General features: G+C 47.6%; 1 protein-coding gene across 5 annotated transcripts in view; it reads right to left on the minus strand.

The window, feature by feature from the left end:
• Positions 1-6164: 6164 nt before the first annotated feature.
• PASK (PAS domain containing serine/threonine kinase) overlaps positions 6165-24499 on the minus strand; it is a 48721-nt gene continuing 30386 nt past the window's right edge. For all 5 annotated transcript variants that reach the window (XM_045031450.1, XM_045031449.1, XM_045031451.1 and 2 more), the window contains 4 exons: positions 23764-23963; positions 18888-19021; positions 9257-9403; positions 6165-8440 (listed from right to left, as the gene is read on the minus strand). In XM_045031450.1, the coding sequence (XP_044887385.1) occupies positions 8292-8440; positions 9257-9403; positions 18888-19021; positions 23764-23963 (630 nt within the window). In that variant the 3' untranslated portion in view covers positions 6165-8291. The remainder of the gene's footprint in view (positions 8441-9256; positions 9404-18887; positions 19022-23763; positions 23964-24499) is intronic.

Below are 24499 nucleotides of genomic sequence, written 5' to 3' on the forward strand. Positions count from 1 at the left end.
CAATATGAAACACTTTTCAGGGCTGCCCTGCTCTAGAGGGGAATCTGAAGGAGAGAATGGTCATGTTCTCAACAAGGGCTTTCCTTCAGCAGCACCATAGTGGGTGCAATATCTAGCTGTGTGTGCAGAGTGTTGGGTACTTTTGATTAGAAATTGGACAGCCGGGGGGTGGTGGTGGTGGTGTGGAAAAGGACTTGGGAGGTAGAGAAGTGAGTTTGAGAGGTGACTGGGGGTATGGCTACACTGGTGAGTTGCAGCGCTGGAAAGCCTCCACCAGTGCTGCAATTAGTAAGTGGCCACACCTGCAGGGCACTTCCAGCGCTGCAACTCCCTGGCTGCAGCGCTGGCCGTACACCTCACTCAGCATGGGGAATAAGGATTCCAGCGCTGGTGCTGCAGCGCTGGTCATCAAGTGTGGCCACACACCAGCGCTGTGATTGGCCTCCAGGGTTTAAGGATGTATCCCAGAATGCTTTTATAAATTACTCTCTTTGTTTTGTTATGCAGCCTCTCTTTGTTTTGTTGTGAACTCCGAGCTCCATAGCTCCGTTGATCCCGGAGCTGTTTATCTACAAACACAGCTCCTGTTTGCTGTGATCAATCTGTGAACAATCAAATGAGATAATGAGGCAGGCAGGGAGTGAGTGTTTGCTTGACAGAAACAGCGGGGGCAGAGGGGAGAAAGGGAGTCGTGTTGGCTGCAGGCTGTTTGCAGTTAAGAGTTAAGGGTAAGGGATCGGGAACATGTTCTGATTTTTCAAGTCAGGAAGCTAACACACAGTGTTGGCTCCAAAAATCCACTCTCTCTCTCTCTCTCTCCCCCCGCTCCCTGTCACACTACGCCCCACCCCACCCCCCTCTTTTGAAAAGCACCGTTGCTGCCACTTGAATGCTGGGATAGCTGCCGATAATGCATCACTCCCAACAGCGCTGCAAATACTGCAAATGTGGCCACACACCAGCGCTGGTAGCTGTGAGTGTGGCCACACACCAGCGCTGGCCCTGCACAGCTGGACGACCAGCGCTGCAACTACCAGCGCTGCAGATTTGTAAGTGTAGCCATACCCTGGGTAGGCATGTTTCGGAAGCACAGACAAAAGCCAGTATTCCCAGAGACTCTCCCAACCAAGCACAAACCAAGCCCAAGGCTGTTGAGATCAGGTACACTAACTTTTCCCCTTTCCAGTCTGGTTACTTTCTCTTCCCTGCTGCTCACACAGCACACACACTGCAGGGCACAGTGCTACCCAGACTCTCAAATACTTCACACATCCTTTTCACCTTTTTTTTTTTTTTAATTGGAGATATACCAATCTCCTAGAACTGGAAGGGACCTTGAAAGGTCATCGAGTCCAGCCCCCTGCCTTCACTAGCAGGACCAATTTTTGCCCCAGATCCCTAAGTGGCCTCCTCAAGGGTTGAACTCACAACCCTGGGTTTAGCAGGCCAATGCTCAAACCACTGAGCTATCCCTCCCCCCTTTCATGCAGTGCCCCACCTAAAAGAACTCAAAGACCCTAAACCCTCCCCCATGCTACCTGAATACACTTCAGAAATCACACACATTGACAGAGGATCCCTCTGCCCACAACTTCATACAGGACTGGACACGCCTCATTAATCCTATTCCCCTGCAACTGATATGCACACATAACACTCTCTCTCTCTCTCTCTCTCACACACACACACACATCCACCCTCTCTCCCTCTCACACACTTCCACCTACCCACCCACAAACTGCAGACACCCTCAACCCAGAAATTCACTCACACACTCTCAATGCTGCTCAATCGATTACCTCTACAATTAGAGTGCACGGAGTCCCCAGGAACTCTGGGAAAATCCCCAGGCCCACAGGGAGGCATTTCCCCCCCAGAATCAGAGGTCTGTGTCTCCACAAGGCCTGCGGCCCACTCAGTAGCTCTGCTGCTTGCTCCTCAACAGGCCCACTGGGGCTGGATCCTGCCTCATTCACCCTGCTGCCGGCCAGGAGGCGCTGCAGGCTCTCAAAGTTACACTTTGTCAAACCAGCCTGTGCAGGAGGAGAATCAGACCCAATGGCTTCAGCCTTGACAAAGGCAGGGGAACGGAACCCACCTTCCCCCAGCAACTTTAGGACTCAGTGAGGGTAGGTAGAGAAACACCCACCCATACAAAGCACATTCCCCACAAATCATCCCTGTTCCCCCGAGAGGCTCAATGCAAAAGGCATCTCCAGCCGACAGGGAGCGGGGGACTCTTTATTCAGTAAAGTCTGCTGTTTTCCTGAAATGAGTGCAGTCCTGGAGCAGGCATGAGCTCCAGCTCTCCATGCAGCGTGGCGGGCACTGTGCGCTGTCCCTGAACTGGAGAAGAGGGGGAAGAAAGTTGGTCTACAGATAGGGCCCCTAGTACTAGAGCAAGACACTTAATACATAACATTACTCAGTTAGAAAAGAGGTTGGAGAGCCTGTGCAGGTTGTCACAGCAAGGAAAAGCAGAAGCTTACAGCACCTGGTATTCCCAGCACGTAAGTCTGCCATCCAGATACTAATCAGGGCCTGACCCTACTTAGCTTCCAAGACCAGGGGCAGTCAGGGTGGTATGACCATAGACATTCACATCTCCAAGTAAGACCCTTTTCAGCCTCATCACTACCCCAGCTGCTGCTCACACAGCGCACACTGCATAGGCTCTCACTCCACACAAACACAATTCACATGTCCTCTCCTTACCCACAAACTCTCCACATTCCTTACCTCACTTGCCATGCACAACATGCTTCACAACAGCAGCAGCACCAACTCCTTATCTTATTCTTTGAGTTCTTCACGCCAGTTCCCTGCCAGAACCAATTAAAGCAACAAACGCTAAGCAAGACAGATCCTTCAGCACAACATGGCTACACTGAGCAGGTGGGAGAGGAGTAGGGAAAACCAGCGCACACCCCCTATATTTAATACAGGATACACACATAATCAACACTGCTCTCTCCATAATTAACACATCCCTCTCATGCACAATGTGCACAGACACACACTGCAGACCCATCATCCCCAACATACTGTAGAGCCAGCCCCACCTTGACAATTCGTATGCACAATAAATGCTGTGCAATCCATTCACTCCATAAATGCGTTCCTCAAACACTACCCACCTCCCAAAATTCTCACTTATTTGTATTGATTTTGTACCTTACGTCACACACACATTGCCCCCCAAATTAGAGACCCACCTGAATCTCCCCACTCCTTAAATTTCATACACACACTGCACACCCTTATCCCCACTTCACACACACAATGTGGGTCATTCCAGTGACCCATAATTAACATACACAAAAATACACACTGCAGATTCCCACCATGCACAATTCACACCCAAACTCCTTCCCTCCCCACAATTCTCATACTGCAGACCCCCACTTGCACAATTTAGACACACAACTCCCCCCCTCCCCAAAGTGCAGATCCTCATCCCCCACAATTCTCTCACACGTGCTGCACCTCCCCAGCCCCACCACATCCAGTTCATCCCCACACATGGATTGTTTCCATTGGGGTAGTGCCCAAAATCCTGAAGAGGAGCAAAGCTGTGTTGTGTGGGGCACTGCATACAAGAGTAGCAAAGGAGACTTTCACTGCCCCAAGGTGGTAGGTAACATGGCAGACCCCTCCCTCCACACAGAGTGGAGACCCCCCTCCCACTCCTACAATTCACAGACACACTTGTTTGTATATTGCTGCAGTGCTTTCCCTCTCACATACAACTAGTACTATTTGCAGCTCCCCACCCTAGTTTATACACACACACTGCAGCAGCCCCCTCATGTGCACAGTTCACCACACAATTAATTATGGAGGAAATGAAGTGAGCAGCATTAACACATCCTTCACACACACTGCTCCCTACACACCATTCACACTGCAGACCCCCACCCCATTCCCTAAACCCCTATCACCATCCCAGAGAAGAGAATGAGGGAACTTCAGGACCACAGTTGGGGGAGATGGAGCAAAAAGTGGTTCAACATGAAGTGCTTTCCTGGTTAGCCCTGATCTACAGAAGTCAGAAGAGAGGAATGGTCGTGTTCTCTTCGACAAGGCACTGCCATCTGGAAGCAGGTGTGATTGCCAGTTCTGTATGCAGGTCGGCAGATGCTTCTGATTGGAAATCAGAGGAGGGGGGGAAAATCCAAACAACTTTGGAGGCGGCTGTGCATGCAGTTTATGGAAGTGAGGGCAAAAGCCTACCCATCCAGTATTCCTAGGCACTCTCCCATCCAAGTACTAACCAGGCCCAACCCTGCTTGGATTCTGAGACCAAACAAGATCAGGGACATTCAGTGTGGTACGGCCATAGATCCGGGTGGGCAAACTTTTGGGCCAAGGGCCACATCTGGGTGGGGAAATTGTATGCAGGGCCAGGGCAGTGGGTTGGGGTGCGGGAGGGAGTGCAGGGTGTTGGAGGGGGTGCAGTGTGCAGGAAGGGGCTCAGGGCAAGGGATTGGAGCAGAGGAGGGGTGCGGAGTGTACGAGGGGGCTCAGGGAAGGGGGTTGGGGTGCTGGAGGGGTGCAGGTGCGACATGGGGCTCAGGGCAGGGAGTTGGGGTGCAGGGTATACAAGGGGGCTTAGGGTAGGGAGTTGGGGGTGCAGGAGGGGTGCGAGGTGCAGGCAGGGGGCTTTGGGCAGGGAGTTGGGGGGCAGGGTGCAGGAGGGGTTCGGGCTCTGGGGTGGCAGCGGCGCACACCGGAGCCAGGGCAGGCTCCCTGCAAGCCTCCCCTGTCCCCACCCTGCGCCGCTCCAGGAAGTTCTGCAGCCCCTGGGGGAGGGGAGGGCAGAGGACTCCGTGTGTTGCTGCCCTTGCTGCGCCTCCAGGTACCTCCCCCGAAGCTCCCATTGGCCACGGTTCCCTATTCCTGGCCAATGGGAGCTACGGGGGGCGGTGCCTGGAGACAAGGACAACACATGGAGCCCTCTGCCCTCCCGCCCGGTGGCCGCAGGGACGTGATGCCAGCCGCTTTGAGAGCGGCACGGGGCCCGCAGCACCATGGGGGGCAATCCTGCGGGCCGGATCCAAAGCCCTGATCCAGCCCACAGGCCGTAGTTTGCCCACCCCTGCCATAGATGGTCTTAGTTCTAACTCTTCCATTTTTCAGCTCCTACACAGCCTCTTTTCTACTATTCTCACAGATGACCTTGCATAGTACATGGCTACACATACACTACACACTGCACCCTTCTCATTCATGCACAACTTACTCTTTTTCCATAACTTTTGGCCTTTCCTCTTTCAAGCAGCAATTAAACATCAAGTGGAGCTTTGCAGAGTTTTTTCAGCTCTGTGTTATATTTGACCTGCAAAGGAAACTACAAGAAACAATAAGTAAGCATGGCCAGAAATTCTTCATGAGTCTGTCCTGGCCAGTACTGAGGGCATGTCTGAGCCAGAGTATAACATCTTTTAAGAAGGTCATCAGAAATCAATGCAGCAATATTAATGTGTGACCAATATCTATAAACATAGTAGCCATATATACATAGCCACGTTTGAATGTTCCCTAATTAGAGATTTTGAACCAAAGGCAGTCCAACCTCAGTGTTGTGCTCAGGCTACAAGTTTAACCCTCTTATTTGTGGATTTCTGAGCCGTTCAGAGTGCTCAGAACAAAGTCACACATGACAAAGATGAAAACAGCTGGGACTGAGAGCTTTGTGTTTCTTTAACCTTTTAGGTAGTCTTGAAAAAAAAAGATTATAAATCTAGACATTCAGTTCTATCCTACTGAGTTTTTCCCGGCAGAGTCTATGAATGACTAGAGAACTATTAAGTTTATGACATCACAGATACCAAGTGGAATTATGGTTGAATTGAGAGAGGAAGTAATTTTTATTCTGCATGTTTCAACATTTGTATTTTGGTTAAAATCAGGCTCTCTGTTAGAAGGAAGAAAAAAAACCAAAACTTAAATTTAACATCTAGCATCCCTACAAATTAAGGGCTAAACGCTTCCAAGTGAGGAGCCAGTGGAGTCATCTGGCAAAAAGAGGAAAGAGAAAAAGAGGATTTTTTAATTCTTTTTTTAGGAAACAAGCCTTTCATTGTAAGTCAACAGTTCACACAGCAACAAAAGTGAAAGACACAGCCAAAGAGATACTTTAAGAACTAAAATGTTTATTCTGTTCACTTTTAGAAAACAGTGATACAGCACAATTTTGATAAAAAACCACAGCAAATAAAAATATACTTTGTATTGCCAAAAACTAAACAGGGTGTTAAAAATCCGTCACTTTACATTTTAAAATGTAATCCACTCAGTAGAATTAGAGACACACATTGGCTATAGGATTTTCCTGAAGAAACCTTTTAGGTGTAGCAGTAGTCAGTATAAACAGAGTTATTTTGCTACAGGAGAACAAGGTCCAGTGAGGTTTCTCTCTGTTACCCTTTCATTTGTGTGCACATCTCAGTTGCATCTGTCCAGAATCGTTCAAACCTGCAGCATCACACACAAAGCATCTACTAGTGAGGGCAGCTATACAGAGTTCAGTGATCAAGCCAGTCCCATAACACTGGAATTATGTATTGCAATACAGCATCAACAAATACATATTTAGATGTATAAATCCTGTTACTGCTCTGGGCTTTTGCATCCAATTCCACACACAGTGCACTAAAAACAGGTCCTTTAAATACTCTCTCTCTCTCTCTCTGTATCTACCATACAGAATGACAGCTCCTAGGCGATGGGGAGAAGACGGTATGAGTGAGATTTTGCCGCCCAGCCAAAATCTGGGAGGTCACTCTGGGGAAGTTCTGGCCCAGATGAAAAATTAAAAACAGAATTAGGGGAAAAGTCTAGTTCAGTAAAAGACTCAACTGATGGGAGTTATATTATTGAGGCCCTGAACTCCTGTGCAATTTGCCCTAAATAAAGCCATGCATGTAATCTCTTTTCAGCCGTGCACCCACCACCTTGTTTACAGAGCAGTAAACAAGCATTCAGGCTTGATTCGATTTTGTGGTGCAGCAAGGATCACTTGAAAAACCAAGCTGCATTTCTGAAATCCTTAAACCAAGGTTTACAAGAGAACTACAAACCAAGTAGGTCAGTTTCCAAGCTTGACAACATCTCAGTCTTTCTGTCTAGAGAAAAGCACGCTCAACAACAACCACCACCAGCTTGCCCATACTCCAGAACCAAGTGCTATTAAACAGAGAAACAAAGTCAAAACCAACTGACCATGCTGGGGTTTTCCACTGTATGTTTCTTTCAATATGAATTCTGTCAGAATCCAAGCCCCTTGAAAAATGGGCTGACTCAGCTTCCCACTGCCATTACAGGGATAGAGGATGATGATCAGCTGGGGTTCTTTCAATCCTCAGCTTCCATCAGCAAACATTAGGACTCCAGATTCTAGATGTGAATGAGCTAAGAAACAGATATAGTAGCAAAAGTAGTCTTCCCATTCGCAAGGGAATGCTTGCTTCAAACCACATTCTAACAACTGCTGCAGGAAGGCTCATCCGCAACCACTGTGCGAAGCCTTGTTCACATGAATAGGATTTCAACCAGAGTCCCAGCTCCTGGGAGGAGTGCATGCCCTGAAGTCTCCTGGCTTGAGCTAATTTTACTTCCAAACAGCTACCAGGGGAGTGTTGCAGTTTCAGATAAGCAGAGGTTTGGCCCAGACTGGAAACTGTATGAGAGTGTGTGGTGGTCTCCTGAATAGGACTCAATTTTATACTAGGAGGACAAATCCTAAACTCACATGGGAAAATCTGGTAAGTGTACCGCTGGATTCTGTTTCATTAACACTATAGACTTCTCAGGCTCACAGGGCCTGTCCAGATGAAGTGCTGATGGCTCAAGGACAGTAAGAAAGAAAAGGCACATTTGGATCCAATCACTGCTAGGGATATCCAGAAAAGCTCATCTGGAGAAAGTGAAAAGCTTCTGCATTTAAGAGTCTAGAATGGATCAGCCTGAAGTCAAAGACTGGCTCTTTCACATCACTCTCAAACCCCTTCATATCACAGGCCTCTGTTACAGTAAGTGCATGAAGCCAACAGTGTACCAGTGGAGAGATTTCTCTCAATGGTGAGCAATTCCTGTCTTCTAGTACCTAAGGCTAATCTGTCTGTTAAAACAGAAGTGCTTAACGGGAAGCTTCTTTTAGTTCTTGGGAGGACAGTAAGTGCTGTCCAGATGACGACTAGGGAGCTGTTCTCCAGCAGGTGGGGAAATCTGCAGTATGCGTCCTCCGCATGTCAGTCCCAACACTGAAGATTGGAACAAGATCTCTTGGCCTAAGCAGTGGCTGTTCCTTCCAATTGGGGATCTGTGAGCTCACTGTCATAGGCATCATGGATCAGTCTCTGCTCACTCTGCAAGCAAGGAGCTGGCTGGCTGGCTCTGTGGCTGTGCTCAATACAGTGATTTCTGAAATTATTGCTTTCTGAGAAAGAAGAAAAACAAAGGATGGAACAGGAATTTAGGGATGAGTCATAAACACTGTTAATCAGCCAGCACGTACATAGGTGATGAGTTTTTCTTTTCCCTGGGGAAGCTCTACCCCTGCTCTGCCCTAAATACCCACCCCTAGTCCATCCCTCCCCAAGGCTCCGCCTCTTCCTGCCCCCACTCCTCCCTTCAGCCAAAGCCCCACTCCACCTCTTTCCACCCCCTGCTCTGTCCCCTCCCTGAGGTCCCTGCCCGCTCACTGCCCTCCCCTCAAGCCTCTCCCCCAGCCACCAAACATGTGCTTGGGGCACCGCCAAACAGCTGTGGTTGGTGGGTGCTGAACACCCGCTATTTTTTTCCTTGGATGCTCCAGCCCCAGAGCACCCATGGAATCAGCGCCTATGAACATGTACCTCAAACACAGAGGCACAGATTCCAGAAACTAAGCCTTAAACTGCAGTCAGGAAGCAGGTAGGAGCCAAATCTCTGCAAGCACTAAGGTCTAGCTTAAAGCAATGACAACTGACATGACCTAGTTATTAGAGCTGTACTAATACCAGCTATGATTCTAGTTATATGAGCTTCCCCACTACACTATCTTCTCCACGCCAGCCAAGATTCCACTAACAAGATGACTGTACCTAGTCTGCACCATTTAGGATTTCACTGGCAAGTGTTTAGTCCATCTATCAACAGCAGCCATATTTGAGACAATCACAAGAGTAACCACCAAGTTATGATCTGACTCCACACAACTCCTAGTTGGGGAGGAGGGGAAGGGAGGGGAGTCATTTTCAGACTGATGTCTTACCTGGCCTGGCCGACACATACACTTCTTCCCACGTATAATTAGCCAAATTCACAGGCTGCAGCACCCAAGGATCCTCTACTAGCTTTTCCAGGGTTGTGCGCTGCTCTGGAGCAGCATGCAGGAGCCCAGACACCAGAGCCATCAGATCTAAGCAAAAAAAAAAAAAAATTTAAGTTAGAGACAATAAGAGGTGTTGCTCTGTCTCTGTCCTAGGTGATGTCTACACTGCACAGCTTACAGTGGCACAGCTGTGCTGCTAAAGCCTTGCTGCTGTAAGGGACGCAGTGTAGCCGCTAGTTATCGGCATGAGAGCTTTCCCACCAACAAAGCACTGTCCACACCTGCCCTTTTTGTGGTTAAAACTTTTGTCAGTCAGGAGGGTGTTTTTCTCACACCCCTAACCAATGAAAGTTTTAACAACAAAAGTGCAGTGTAGACATAGTATCAGAGGGGTAGCCGTGTTAGTCTGGTTCTGTAGAGGCAGCAAAGAATCCTGTGGCACCTTATAGACTAACAGACGTTTTGCAGCATGAGCTTTCGTGGGTGAATACCCACTTCTTCGGATGCAAGTGGTGGAAATTTCCTGGGGCAGGTATATATAAGCAAGCAAGAAGCAAGCTAGAGATAACGAGGTTAGATCAATCAGGGTGGATGAGGCCCTGTTCTAGCAGTTGAGGTGTGAAAACCAAGGGAGGAGAAACTGGTTCTGTAATTGGCAAGCCATTCACAGTCTTTGTTTAGTCCTGAGCTGATGGTGTCAAATTTGCAGATGAACTGGAGCTCAGCAGTTTCTCTTTGAAGTCTGGTCCTAAAGTTTTTTTGCTGTAGGATGGCCACCTTAAGATCTGCTATTGTGTGGCCAGGGAGGTTGAAGTATACAAAAACCCGTAGGAGAACACTTCAACCTCCCTGGCCACACAATAGCAGCTCTTAAGGTGGCCATCCTACAGCAAAAAAACTTTAGGACCAGACTTCAAAGAGAAACTGCTGAGCTCCAGTTCATCTGCAAATTTGACACCATCAGCTCAGGACTAAACAAAGACTGTGAATGGCTTGCCAATTACAGAACCAGTTTCTCCTCCCTTGGTTTTCACACCTCAACTGCTAGAACAGGGCCTCATCCACCCTGATTGATCTAACCTCGTTATCTCTAGCTTGCTTCTTGCTTGCTTATATATACCTGCCCCAGGAAATTTCCACCACTTGCATCCGAAGAAGTGGGTATTCACCCACGAAAGCTCATGCTGCAAAACGTCTGTTAGTCTATAAGGTGCCACAGGATTCTTTGCTGCCAGTGTAGACATAGTCCTACTTACTCTGAGACTGCTGTATGAGGTCACAAGGCACTCTAAGGCCCTGTCTACACTGGCAAGTTTCTGTGCAATAAAGCAACTTTCTGTGTTGTAACTCCCAAGGTGTACACACTGCAGATAGTGTGCAGAAACTGCAGAGTTACAGTGATGTAAAAAAACCACCCCGACGAGAAGCATCCAGTCTTCTGCGCCAGGGGTACAGCACCACAGTGCCAGTGTAGACACCCGGGTTGACTACAGCACTGCGATTGGCCTCCGGGAGATGTCCCACAATGCCAGTTCTTGCCTTTCTGGTCATCATTTTGACCTCTACTGCCCTGCCCTCAGGTGACCAACCTTAATCCCGCCTCATAAATTCCTTTGGAATTTTGGAAGTCCCCTTCCTGTTTGCTCGGTGATGCGTGCTGTGGTCTCAGCGCATCTTTCCAGATAGCCACACCAGGCAATCCCCCGCTTGGAGCAATGCAGAGCTGCTGGCCCTCATCAACATTTGGGGAGAGGAGGCTGTGCAGTCCTAGCTGCGCTCCAGCTGTAGGAATTATACCTATGGACAGATTTCACATTCCAAGACAGAAAGGGGCCGTGACTGGGACACACTGCAGTGCAGGGTCATAGAATATCAGGGTAGGAAGGGACCTCAGGAGGTCATCTAGTCCAACCCCCTGCTCAAAGCAGGACCAATCCCCAACTAAATCATCCCAACCAGGGCTTTGTCAAGCCTGACCTTAAAAACCTCTAAGGAAGGAGATTCCACCACCTCCCTAGGTAACCCATTCCAGTGTTTCACCACCCTCCTAGTGAAAAAGTTTTTCCTAATATCCAACCTAAACCTCCCTCACTGCAGTCTGAGACCATTACTCCTTCTTCTGTCATCTACTACCACTGAGAACAGTCTAGATCCATTCTCTTTGGAACTCCCTTTCAGGTAGTTGAAAGCAGCTATCAAATCCCCCCTCATTCTTCTCTTCCGCAGACTAAACAATCCCAGTTCTCTCAGCCTCTCCTCATAAGTCATGTGCTCCAGCCCCCTAATCATTGTTGTTGTCCTCCGCTGGACTCTTTCCAATTTTTCCACATCCTTCTAGTAGTGTGGGGCCCAAAACTGGACACAGTACTCCAGATGAGGCCTCACCAATGTCAAATAGAGGGGAATGATCACTGTGATTAATCTCTGAGCAAAAGTATTGCCAAGCTTAAAATGAACAAAGGTATTGTCAATGTTAGGCCTCAAACTTCCGCTTTGCAGAGGTAAAAAGGGAAAGCTTTGCAGAAGTATAAACTAAGACTTGTGGTCAAAATGCGCTGTAACCAGACAACACATTCTAACTCCTATAAAGCGAGGTAGGTTGTACCCCTGGGCACAGCTTGTCTAACCCACATTTAAAACAATTGGCTACAAGAAAATAAGTAAGCATAAATTATACGGTCAAAGCAACACAAGGAGATACGCAAGCATAAATTATATAGCCAAGTCGACAACACTAACCACATTAAAGATTTGGCTGACCCTAATTGGTCTGCCTGTTTTAAGACACGGCCGACAGATCAGATAAAAAGTACAAAGGCATGAGACTGTGTGTGTTTCGGTCATAAGGGAAACCTGACCCACATCTGCTGAACCGAAGGGACGTGCACTTCACGACTGTCTGGACCTGGCCAGTGCGCAAAACGGCCGACTGAAGGGTAACGTATTTTTGGGTGAATGTAGGGTAAGGTTATGGAGTAAAGAACTCTGGTTGCTCGAGCAGAATTGATCTCAAGTTGTATCAATACTATAGTGTTAAGATAGTAGTAAGTAGCTAATGAATAATAACTTTATATGCACTTGTGCTTGTCTTCAGTATAACTTGCCATTTATATTAATCCTTATTCAGTGCTGGTATTTAATCTTGCTTTTCTTATTTTGTCTGTGTTGCCTTTATAGTCAACAGTCATTAAAAACCTTTTTGAGGAATAATCAGTAGATTTAATTTTTCTTATACGGGCAATACTCAACCTCATTACATCTGTGTTGGGTGGTGGGAAGTAGCGATCACCCAGGGCCCAATTAGGGTCCTGACGAGTGCCTCCCTCTTCCTTTATCTCCGCAATCACGTCCCTCGATCTGCGGGCAATGCCCCTTCTTATACAGCCCAAAATGCTGTTAGCCTACATGGCAACAAGGGCACACTGTCAACTCATATCCAGCTTCTTGCCCACTGTAACCCCTAGATCCTTCTCTGCAGAACTGCTGCCTAGCCATTCGGTCCCTAGTCTGTAGCAGTGAATGGGATTCTTCCGTCCTAAGTGCAGGACTTGGCACTTGTTGAACCTCATCAGATTTCTTTTGGCCCAATCCTCTAATTTGTCTAGGTCCCTCTGTATTCTATCCCTACCCTCCAGCGTATCTACCACTCCTCCCAGTTTAAAGTCATCTGCAAACTTGCTAAGGGTGCAGTCCACGTCATCCTCCAGATCATTAATGAAGATATTGAACAAATCCAGCCCCAGGACCGACACTTGGGGTCAAAGTGAAGGAGCTGCAGAATGCCTTCCACAAAGTGCAGAAGGCAAACTGCCGCTCTGGTGCTGCACTCACGAGCTGCCAGTTCTACAAAGAGCTGGACGCGCTACTTGGTGGTGACCCCACCTCCACTGTAGATAATTTAGTGGCTCACACCAGTCAAGAGTGGACCAAGGCAAGAGGATGAAATCTTGGATGAGGATGTGGAGGGGGACTCTGAGGCAGAGAATGACTCGGAGGTCAGAGATGCATGCAGCCGGGAGCTCTTTTCTACCCCAGAGGAGGCTAGCCAGTCACAGTTGTTGGATCTTGGAGAAGCGCAAACAGGAGAAGAGGCCCTGGTAAGTGGATTTGATTTTGGGAACTGCTGAAGTGAGTTGTCGGGGGCAGAAAGCAGACTTGTCTCTGTATGATTCACGTAACACTACATGCCTAGTCTGAGCAGCAGAATAGGCTGTTGATAGACTCCCTCACTTCACGGGAATCTGCCTCAGATCTCCAGGAAACTCACAGAGATACTGGGCAATCCACTGCCACAGGTTCTTTGGCAGAGCTGCTTTGTTTCTTGCCCCATTAATGGTAACTTTCCCGTGCCACTCTGACGTCACGGGGACGGGGGGTGGGGGCATTGCTGCACACAAGTGAGCTGCATAAGGGCCAGGGCGGAAGCCGCAGTCTTGAAAGCCCTCCCTTGATTCCCTGCTCACCCTCAGCAGTGAGATATCTTCCATAATGAACACAGCCTGTGGAAAACATGGGGACAGGAATGATTATCAGCCCCCCTCCAGTGCTGGTTTTCCCCAAGAGCCATGTGCCCAGCGTACGGCAGGGTCCGGGAACACTGATTTACCCTGCCCCTGCGGCTACTCACCATTTTGGGGGTCTTGTGGCTCATGTGTGCTTCCCTGGGGTCAGCCAGTTAGTGACTTGTATGTGAACAGAGGCTGTGTTTTAAATCACTGAATCAGTGTTCTCTGTGTTGCAAACAATACTGCTTCTGTAAAATGTTGCATTTTGGCTTCACAGAGATGACCTTGGGAGCCCAGCCTCCCTCTTTGTCATCACTGGCTGAACTGCTGCACAGAATTAGAAAGCGGTCATGAAAAACTAAAGAAGACTTTCTGTGTGACAGCAGCAAAGAATCCTGTGGCACCTTATAGACTAACAGACGTTTTGCAGCATGAGCTTTCGTGGGTGAATACCCACTTCTTCAGATGTGTGACGTTATGATGCACTCCACAGCCGAAAAACAGGAACTGAAGGAGTGGCAGGACAGCAAGAAGAGAGACTGAAAGAACGCAGCAGGCAAGAATGAAGCCATGGAGCAGCTCTTAAAGGTTATGGGGCATCAAGAAGACACGCTCCAGACAATACTAGCACTGCAAACCAAGCAGCTCCGCGCCTGCCCTTCCCTACAGCTGCTGTCGCAAAACTCTTTCCCATGCATCCCCCAGACGGCACCAACACACTCTTATCAACCTCCTGGCTCCAGTCTGTACCCGCGGCATTCCACTCTTCCCCTGTCACAGTCCAGCACTGCAGACCCCCAGTACTCCACACCCATCCCTCTGCAGTTTGGCACTGCTGAAGTACAGTACCCGCTGCACTGTACTCCAAAGGAGAAAGTTGAATATGATCCCTTGACATACACAAATCTTTAACTGTCCCAGGACCCCACCTCCTCCTGGGACCTTCCCTCTCCCCATTCCTCTCAGTGCTGATGTGGTTTTTTGTTTGACTCTGTCCTCTGGTTGTTGTTTTTTAATAAAAGAATTGTGTTGGTTTGAAAGCAATTTTTATTCTAATAATTGAAAGCAAACAGAGCCCTGCAAAACAACAGACAACTATCTTAAACCTTCATATTGCACCATCTCCACCAATCAAAATAATCTCCTAGCATTACAAGCACTGCACTCCTGAGCGTAGCAACAAATATTAGTGGCTTTCAGCTTCAAATTACTGCCTCCAGGCATCCCTGATCTTTATGGCCCCACGCCACACCCCTCTAATAGCCCTGGTCTCTGGCAGTTCAATTGCAGCCTCCAGGTGCTGAGCCTCAGCAGTCCAGCCCTGAGTGAAGCTTTCACCCTTCCCTTCACAAATATTATGGAGCGTACATCACACAGCTATAAGCATAGGAATATTTTCATCAGCCAGGTCCAGCTTCCCGTATAGGCAGCGCCAGCCGGCCTTTAAACAGCCAAAAGCACACTCAACAGTCATTCTGCACTTGCTCAGCCTGTTGTTGAACTGCTCCTTGCTGCTGTCAAGGTGCCCCATGTATGGCTTCATAAGCCACAGCATTAAGGGGTAGGCAGGGTCTCCCAGGATCACAATGGGCATTCTGACTTCCCCTACAGCAGGGGTAGGCAACCTATGGCACATGTGCCAAAGGTGGCACACAAGCTGATTTTCAGTGGAATTCACACTGCCTGGGTCCTGGCCACCGGTCTGGGGGGGCTCTGCATTTTAATTTAATTTTAAATGAAGCTTCTTAAACATTTTAAAAACCTTATTTACTTTACATACAACAATAGTTTAGTTATATATTATAGACTTACAGAAAATGTTAAAATGTATTACTGGCACATGAAACCTTAAATTAGAGTGAATAAATGAAGACTCGGCACAGCACTTCTGAAAGGTTGCCGATCCCTGCCCTATGGTGATCTTCTGGTCCGGGAAGAAAGTCCCTGCTTGCAGCTTCCTGAACAGGCCAGTGTTCAAAAAGATGTGTGCATCATGCACCTTTCCAGCTCAGCCTGTTAATGTCTGTGAAATGCCCATGGTGATCCACAAGCACAAGGAGGACCATTGAGAAATACCCCTTCCGATTAATGTACTCGGTGGCTAGGTGGTCTAGTGCCAGAATTGGAATGTGCGTGCCATCCATCACCCCTCCGCAGTTAGGGAAGCACATTTGTGCAAAGCCATCCACAATGTCACGCATGTTGCCCAGACTCATAGTCTTTCAGAGCAGGATGTGATTAATGGCCCTGCACACTTCCGTCAACACGAGTCCAACAGTCGACTTTCCCACTCCCAACTGGTTAGCGACCGATCGGTAGCAGTCTGGAGTAGCCAGCTTCCACAATGCAATCGCTACACGCTTCTCCAACTGCAGGGCAGCTCTCATTCTCATGTCCTTGTGCTGCAGGGCTGGGACCAGCTCATCACACAGTCCCATTAATGTGGCTTTCCTCATCTGAAAGTTCTGCAGCCACTGCTCGTCGTCCCAGATATGCATCGTGATGTGATCCCACCACTCAGTGCTTATTTCCCAAGCCCAAAAGTGGCATTCCACGGTGGACAGAAACCTCCGTGAATGCCACAGGCAATCTTGTGTCATAGCTAGTACACGTGGCGAGATCAATGTTGCACTCCTCTTGCCTTTGTAGTTTAAGCAGTAACTCCACTGCCACTCATGACACGTCAGAGCGAGCAGCATACTGGTCAACAGTTTGGGATCCATTCGGGCAGACCGAAGAGGCAGAGCGCACAGTACACAAACCATTGAAAGATGGCACCAAATGCAGATGGAAGCATAGGGATTTCTGCAATGCGAAGCAATGCATCACAGAGTATTGGGACAGGACCCAGGATGCCCCACGATCCCCTCCGCCTTCCCACAACTCTTAGCGACAGAAGAATCATAGAATCATAGATTATTAGGGTTGGAAGGGACCTCAGAAGGTCATCTAGTCCAACCCCCTGCTCCAAGCAGGACCAATCCCCAACTAAATCCCCAAATCCCTAAATGGCCCCCTCAAGGATTGGGCTCACAACCCTGGGTTTAGCAGGCCAATGCTCAAACCACTGAGCTATCCCATAGAAATGCTCTGTGGGATAGCTGCCCAGAGTGCACCGCTCCACATACCGCAAGTGTGAACACGCTATTACGCCAGCAGCTGACAGTGTGAACACACAATAGCAGTTTCCCTTCAATGCTCTCTGAGCGGCTCTATAACTCTGCCAGAGTAGACATACCCTTAGTAAATTAGGTTCAATACCCATAAGTAGGTAAAATTGTAATCCCAGATCCCTCCAGCCCTTCTGCCAGGATCTCTCTGTCTTGTTTCATTCACTCAGGGCTGTGTTTGCCAGGCTTGGAGAATGATCTAAGCCTTCCACATTGTATAAACAGTGAACTGAAAAGAGGTAAGAATAGAAAGAAACAGAATCTATGCATGGAAGACTTTTTTCACACCATTCTTTTTACAACTTTGGTGCCCCTGATGGGCACCCACCCACTCCAAGACCAGTCCTTTTGCAGAAATGGGGTCTTGTGTTTGTTTTTCTTTTAAGGGCATATACTGGTGGCTTGGGGAAAACACCAGGAAATTCCTAACTGCAAAGCTATAGAGGCTCTGTATGGGACTAAAATATTCCTAAGACCACCTACAGAGAGGTTGCTGATGAAAGATTTATCAACCCAGGACATGCTTGTTCTCTTCAACACCTCCCCCAGGAAGCAAGTCCAGATCATGAAACCAATTCTGAAGCTACAATTGCAAGCAAACACCCTTCACATTCCTAAGGGCCTCACTGAGGTGAGGAAGTTGCCAGCAAGACCTCTTAAGCCAACAATACAGGTTGGAAATGGTTAAGTGAAGCAAAGCCTGAATTTGCATTCAAGCCTCCTGTGGACCACTGGTAGTCACTGGACCTTAAATTTATCTAGTAGGCTGAACTTTCCGATTACATTATTTGTTCCAGCTCACTCAATTTTTAACTCCTTGGTGGTTTGGGATAATGAATGAAGGAGTGAACTCACCATAGAGAAGGTCTGGAATTTGAAATATTGCCACTGCAGGTAATACACAGATACTTCCATATGTGTAAAGAATTAGAGCACTTTCCTTAAAGCAGGTGAATATACAGATTTGCATGTCATAGCTCTTTTTCAGATGAGAACTGATGTTTAATAAACTAAGCATGTGTGAGACAGACTCCCAAGAAGAGGGCAAAACCTGGAGAAATTAATATACACTGTGTGCTTCCAGCTACACAAAGGTTCTTTCTAGAGCAGTGGTTTTCAAACTTTTTTTTTCCTGGTGATCCAGTTGAAGAAAACTGTTAAAGCCCACGACCCCACGGAGCTGGGGGATGAGGGGTTTGGGAGGGGCTCAGGGCTGGGGCAAAGGGTTGGGGTGCAGGAGTGAGGGCTGCGGGGTAGGGCCAGGAGTGAGGGATTGGAGTGTGGGAGGGGGCTCTGGGCTGGGGCAGGGGGTTGAGGTGCAGGAGGGGGCCAGGGCTCCGGGTGCAGGCTCTTGGGTGGAGCCAGGGATGAGGGGTTTGGGGTGCAGGGTTAGCATGCAGGCTTACCTCGGGTGGCTCCTGGTCAGCAGCGCAGCAGGGGTGCTAAGGCAGACTTCCTGCCTGTCCTGGCACCACAGACTGCACTGCACCCCGGAAGCAGCCAGCAGCAGGTCTGGCTCCTAGGCGGAGGCGTGCAAGCGGCTTCACACAGCTCTTGCCCAATGGGAGTGTGGAGCTGCTGCTCAGGGCGGGGTCAGCACACGGAGCCCCATGGCCCCCCCTGCCTAGGAGTGGGACTGCAGCTGGCCGTTTCCAGGGTGCAGCATGGTGTCAGAACAGATAGGAATTAGCCTGCCTTACCTGGACAGCACCGCCGACGGGACTTTTAACAGCCCAGTCGGCGGTGCTGACCAGAGCTGCCACAACCCAATGCCTTACGTTCTGTGACCCAGTACTGGATCGCAACCCGCAATTTGAAAACCACTGTTCTACAGCAATCTCTTCAACTATGGTCAGTTCCACTGGCAATGAATGGCATGAATAAATGAAAACTCACCTTCTGACACCCTGTAAGGAGGATTTAGTACAGGCTCCATGGTCTCCTCTAATTCACAGAAGGGATTCTCTCCAAAGAGTAGGGTATAAAGGGTGATGCCAAGTGACCACATCTCCAGCTCTGGTCCCTGGTACCTACAGAAAAATACAGAAGCCCACATAAACTCGAAGTACAAATACACTAAGATATATGAAAGAACACACATTTATAAGGTGTGTATATGTGGTTCTGAATTTAATTTCAAAGTTAGGAAAGATAATATGCAAATATTTTAGTTCTACACAACTATATAAATGCTTAAGCAGAAAATATATATAAACACTTTTAGTTGTCCTATAGTGCCTTCATGCACACGCACACATAGGTCAATCCCTGACCATCTCCCACCCTCATTTCCCCAACACTTGGTATTCAGTTTCGCAAGTTGGTGCTTTCAAAAGTGAGAGCACTTATCACTTGCAATCACTACACAAGCTTCCTTCATGCAGCTCTGTATTTTTCCTCACATACAACACTTCCAGTAATTTTAGTCATGGGCCTCTCCTAAATAGAAACTGATAAATTATGCCAAACTGCAAACAAATTATGCAACATGAATTAACAGCCACTAGAGGAACAGCCACCTCATTATAACTAGTGTCTAGATGAAATCAGAACCTAGCCTTCCTGAACAAAGAGGGCTAGTATAGCTACAATATATATCTGTTGACCTGAAGAGCGGACTAACTACTGAACCCAGGCCAAAATTAGAGCTTGTGTACACTTACAGCACTGCAGGTGCACCAGTACCACTGTAGCGCTTAGTGAAGACACTACCTATGCTGGTGGGAGAGCTTTTCTCGTCAGCAAAGGTAATCCAATTCCCCACGAGGCAGTAGCAATGTCAATAGGATAAGTCCTCCTGTCAATATAGCGCTGTCTATGCCAAGAGTTTGGCCAGTATAGCTGCACTGCTCATTCCACACCCCGGAGTGATGTCATTATACCTACGTAAGTTTGTAGTGTAGACCGGGGCTTACCAACCAGAGTTTCAAACTACAGGTTAGACAGCTATGGGGATACCCCTCATCATCCTGAAACACCCTCTCCCAAGAGAAGAGTCCTACCACTTGACATCCCATCTGGGAAGGAAGGTAACTTGCTTCACACAGGGCTAGAAGTGTGTGACACTCTGTACCTCGGAGGAACACCCTGCACCCCCATGTTCATCCTTATAATATGATTGTGGGGTATCCAAAGCAAAGTTTAGTCATGTTGGGTGTCTTTGGAAGGTTCATGATGCACTGAGCATTGCTGTTATAGTAATGTTATTAGTTGTAATTTCATGTATAAAGGTATGAGGCTGAAAATGTGTCCTCATGGCTTCAAACAAGCCCAGGCAAAACTCTCAAGGAGCAGAGGGGCAGTTCACACCTCATGAGGGCATGTATGGGACAAACCCAGCCCAGCCTCACAGGAACAAAGAACACTGGCCTAGGCAGCAACAAAGGATTCTCCCACAGTATTCTTGCCAGCAAGTTAAAGTATGGGCTGGATGAATGGACTATAAGGTGGATAGAAAGTTGTCTAGATCATCGGGCTCAATGGATCGTGATCAATGGCTCCATGTAGCTGGAAGGTATCAGAGTGCCCCAAGGGTCAGTCCTGGGGCCGGTTTTGTTCAATATCTTCATTAATGATCTGGAGGATAGCGTGGACTGCACCCTCAGCAAGTTTGCAGATGACACTAAACTGGGAGGAGTGGTAGACACGCTGGAGGGTAGGGACAGGATACAGAGGGGCCTAGACAAATTAGAGGATTTGGTCAAAAGAAATCTGATGATATTCAACAAGTACCAGTGCAGAGTCCTGCACTTAGGATGGAAGAATCACATGCACTGCTACAGACTAGGGACCGAGTGGCTAGGCAGCAGTTCTGCAGAAAAGGACCTAGGGGTTACAGTGGATGAGAAGCTGGATATGTTACCAAGAAGGCTAATGGCATTTTGGGCTGTACAAGTAGGAGCAATGCCAGCAGACCGAGGGATCATTCCCCTCTATTCGGCATTGGTGAGGCCTTATCTGGAGTACTGTGTCCAGTTTTGGGCCCCACACTACAAGAAGGATGTGGAAAAATTGGAGAGAGTCCAGCGGAGGGCAATAAAAATTATTAGGGGACTGAAGCACATGACTTATGAGGAAAGGCTGAGGGAACTGGGAAGAGAAGTCTGCAGAAGAGAAGCATGAGGGGGGATTTGATAGCTGCTTTCAACTACCTGAAAGGGGATTCCAAAGAGGATGGATCTAGACTGTTCTCAGTGGTAGAAGATGACAGAAGGAGTAATGGTCTCAAGTTGCAGTGGGGGAGGTTTAGGTTGGATATTAGGAAAAACTTTTTCACTAGAAGGGTGGTGAAGCTCTGGAATGGGTTACCTAGGGAGATGGTGGAATCTCCTTCCTTAGAGGTTTTTAAGGTCAGGCTTGACAAAGCCCTCGTTGGAATGATTTAGTTGGGGATTAGTACTGCTTTGAGCAGGGGGCTGGACTAGATGACTTCCTAAGGTCCCTTCCAAACCTGATATTCTATGATTCTATGAAAGGATCTGTTGGACTCTCGAGTGAGTCACCCCCCACCCACCTTGTTCAGTTTGGGACTACGATAAGGTAATGCTCACCTGATTCTGAAGAGGTGGGGGGCAAAGACAAGAGGGAAGAAAGAATGATAAAAGGGAGAGATGTTTGCCATGCTCTCTCTCTTCCACCTCCATCTACAGACACCACCACCAAGAGAGTGAAGCGCTGATCAAAGGGGAGAGGCTGGCTGAAGGGCAACCAGCCAGCCTGTGGTGAGAAGCATCTAAGTTTGTAAGGGCACTGAAAGTGTTAAGATCAGCTTACAATGCTTTTTGCTTTTATTTCATTTGACCAAATCTGACTTCTTGTGCTTTGACTTATCATTTAAAATTTATCTTTTGTAGTTAATAAATGTGTTTGTTTATTTTACCTGAAGCAGTGCGTTTGGTTTGAAGCATGTCAGAGACTCCCCTTGGGATAACAAGCCTGGTACATATCAATTTCTTTGTTAAACTGATTAATTCATATAAGCTTGCAGCATCCAGTGGGCATAACTGGACACTGCAAGACAGAGGTTCCTAGGGTTGTGTCTGGGACCGGAGATATTGGCTAGTGTCATTCAGTTGCACAATCCAAGCAGCGGCTGACCAAAAGTGCTCACTCACATAGTTGGGAGCAACGTACATGCTAGCAGCCATGCAGGAACAACCTGAGAGTGGGGGTTCTCACAGCAATGCAGGGTAACTAAGGCTGGCTCAAGGATTGGAGTGACCCATCAGATCACAGGTACAGATAACAAAAGGGGAACATCACAAAGTGACATTTGTTAATTCACTGGTAACACAGCTTAGTCATCAGTCTACTCAAAGCAGCTGTTCCTAGACTGTAGACTGCACAAAGCACTTGCTGCTGCCCTGGAGAAACGACTGGCTCGCCTCCTTTTTTCCAGCTGCTGCTATACACGTCAAGTTTTTTCCATTAGAAAGAAGAGCCTGGGGAGGGGACTCAGGTGAACAGCTAGAAACAAGGAGGAACAGCTAACCTACATGTCCCTAATAGTAGTCCTTGCTCCCAAGAGGAGGAACTGTAATTCTTCTTCAGGGGCTGAATCCATAAGCTGCTAACCTCCACTTGGAAAGGAACATTCAGAGGACATGGGGAATGAGAAAACCCAATGCCTGGACCATGTGTCTGGGGGAGCAATGAACCAATCATCAGGGAGATACATGTAGTGGGAGAGGAAGCCCAGACTACAGGATAGCATGATCAAGGAGAGGACAATAAACTGATCAAGCAGCAGAGAAGTATGTGCCAGAAAGTAAGTAGAGAAGGGGGACAGAATAGGATGGGAGTGGGAAATGACAAAATTTCTTTCAAAATAAGGCAAGTTAAAGGACAGCTACAACATAAATACTTCCCTGATACCCTGTTTCTCCATGTAAACAATTGTTGTACTTGCCAAAGAGATTTGTGTTCATAAACAGGCTTGAATGGGAGAGGTGGTGGGTCACCAAGACCCATCTATTAAGATGTAGATCGTGAGAAACACAGAACAGATTAAGTTGTAATATGACTCACCTAGACCCTACCAGCCTAGGGATAAAAATCTTAAACCTGCTCCTTAACTTGGTTGTACAGCATGGCAGCCAGAAGCTCACCCGGCATGCTATTTTTAATAAAGCACTGCATGAGCACCACTAGTTCAGCTTGAAGTGGCACTTGCATTCTAATCACAGCAGGCAGTTAGTCCCCCTTTGGCTGGGAAGGTTCATGCTTGTGCTGAGTACAAAGGAGAATTCCTTTATGATCTTGTATCAGAGGGGTAGCTGTCTTAGTCTGGATCTGTAAAAGCAGCAAAGAGTCCTGTGGCACCTTATAGACTAACAGACGTATTGGAGCACGAGCTTTTGTGGGTTGCATTTGGCCAACTGACAAAATTTAAAGCAGTATTTCCCAATGTGAGGGTGCACCCCGTTGAAGGGGCAAGAAAGACTAATGGGCAGGGGCCCACAGATAGATTTCTCAATTGTTACCCAGTCTCAGCTTTCATTTGAAAGAGAGGAATGAAGTCTCTGCAACAGTAGTGTAGAAAATCTTCAAAAGATGTGAGCCAAGTGCAACCCATGCAGCAATGTCTGTGAGTTTGCAGAGTACCTGAAAGAAGAGCTCTGAGGTGTGAAATACCCAATTTATTTCAATGGGTCTAGCATAGATGCTAATGATAATAGTTTAAGCATCATTCTGTCATTCTTCTGCCCCGGCCTTACAAGTGCATTGCTAACAAGGAACACAAGAGCAGTTTTCACTCAGGTCCAGTACATACGGATTGCCCAAGAGCACTTCTGGTGAGCAGTACTCAATTGTCCCACAGAAGGTGTAGAACAGCTTGCCAGGTTCCAAGTAAGCAGCTGAGCCAAAGTCCACCAGTTTGATTGTGAAATCTTCAGCAATGATGATGTTCTCATCCTTGATGTCTCTATGGAGAATATTTCTGCAGTGGAGATATTCCACTGCTGACACTAGCTGAAGCACAAAGAGTGAGGTCACAATACAAAGAAGTTTACATGAGGGACACTTATCCAGAACACAACAGAACTCTGATAGGCATATTTGGGGGGTTTGTTTACATCTCATCTATACACGATGAGGAGCTGCATCCAACTGGGGATAGCTGTCATCGTATTACAGTAATACTCTCTGGGAAATATATTTGGAAGCAAACTAAGGTTTTGCCCTCTCCAAATGTGTAAGGTTAGGGTGCCTTTTAGCCATGTGGTTTGTTCATCCCCTGGGGTTAGGAGCACCAGTGATTAGTCACAATCCAGCAAGTTAATTTTTTTTTTTATCCAAACTTTGACCAAAGAACAATTTAGTATTCCCACATTTCCTTCCCCATCATTGCAGGCTTATAAAGTCTGAGTATTTGGGAGTGGACTTTTATATAAATAAGATAACTCACTCCTAAATACTGAGGCCTGGTCTACACTAGAAAATTAGGTCATATAACTACGTCGCTCTGGGGTGTGAAAAATCCACATCCATGAGCAACAGTTAAGACA

Source organism: Mauremys mutica, chromosome 9, assembly GCF_020497125.1.
Source record: "Mauremys mutica isolate MM-2020 ecotype Southern chromosome 9, ASM2049712v1, whole genome shotgun sequence".
Classification (NCBI taxonomy): domain Eukaryota; kingdom Metazoa; phylum Chordata; order Testudines; family Geoemydidae; genus Mauremys; species Mauremys mutica.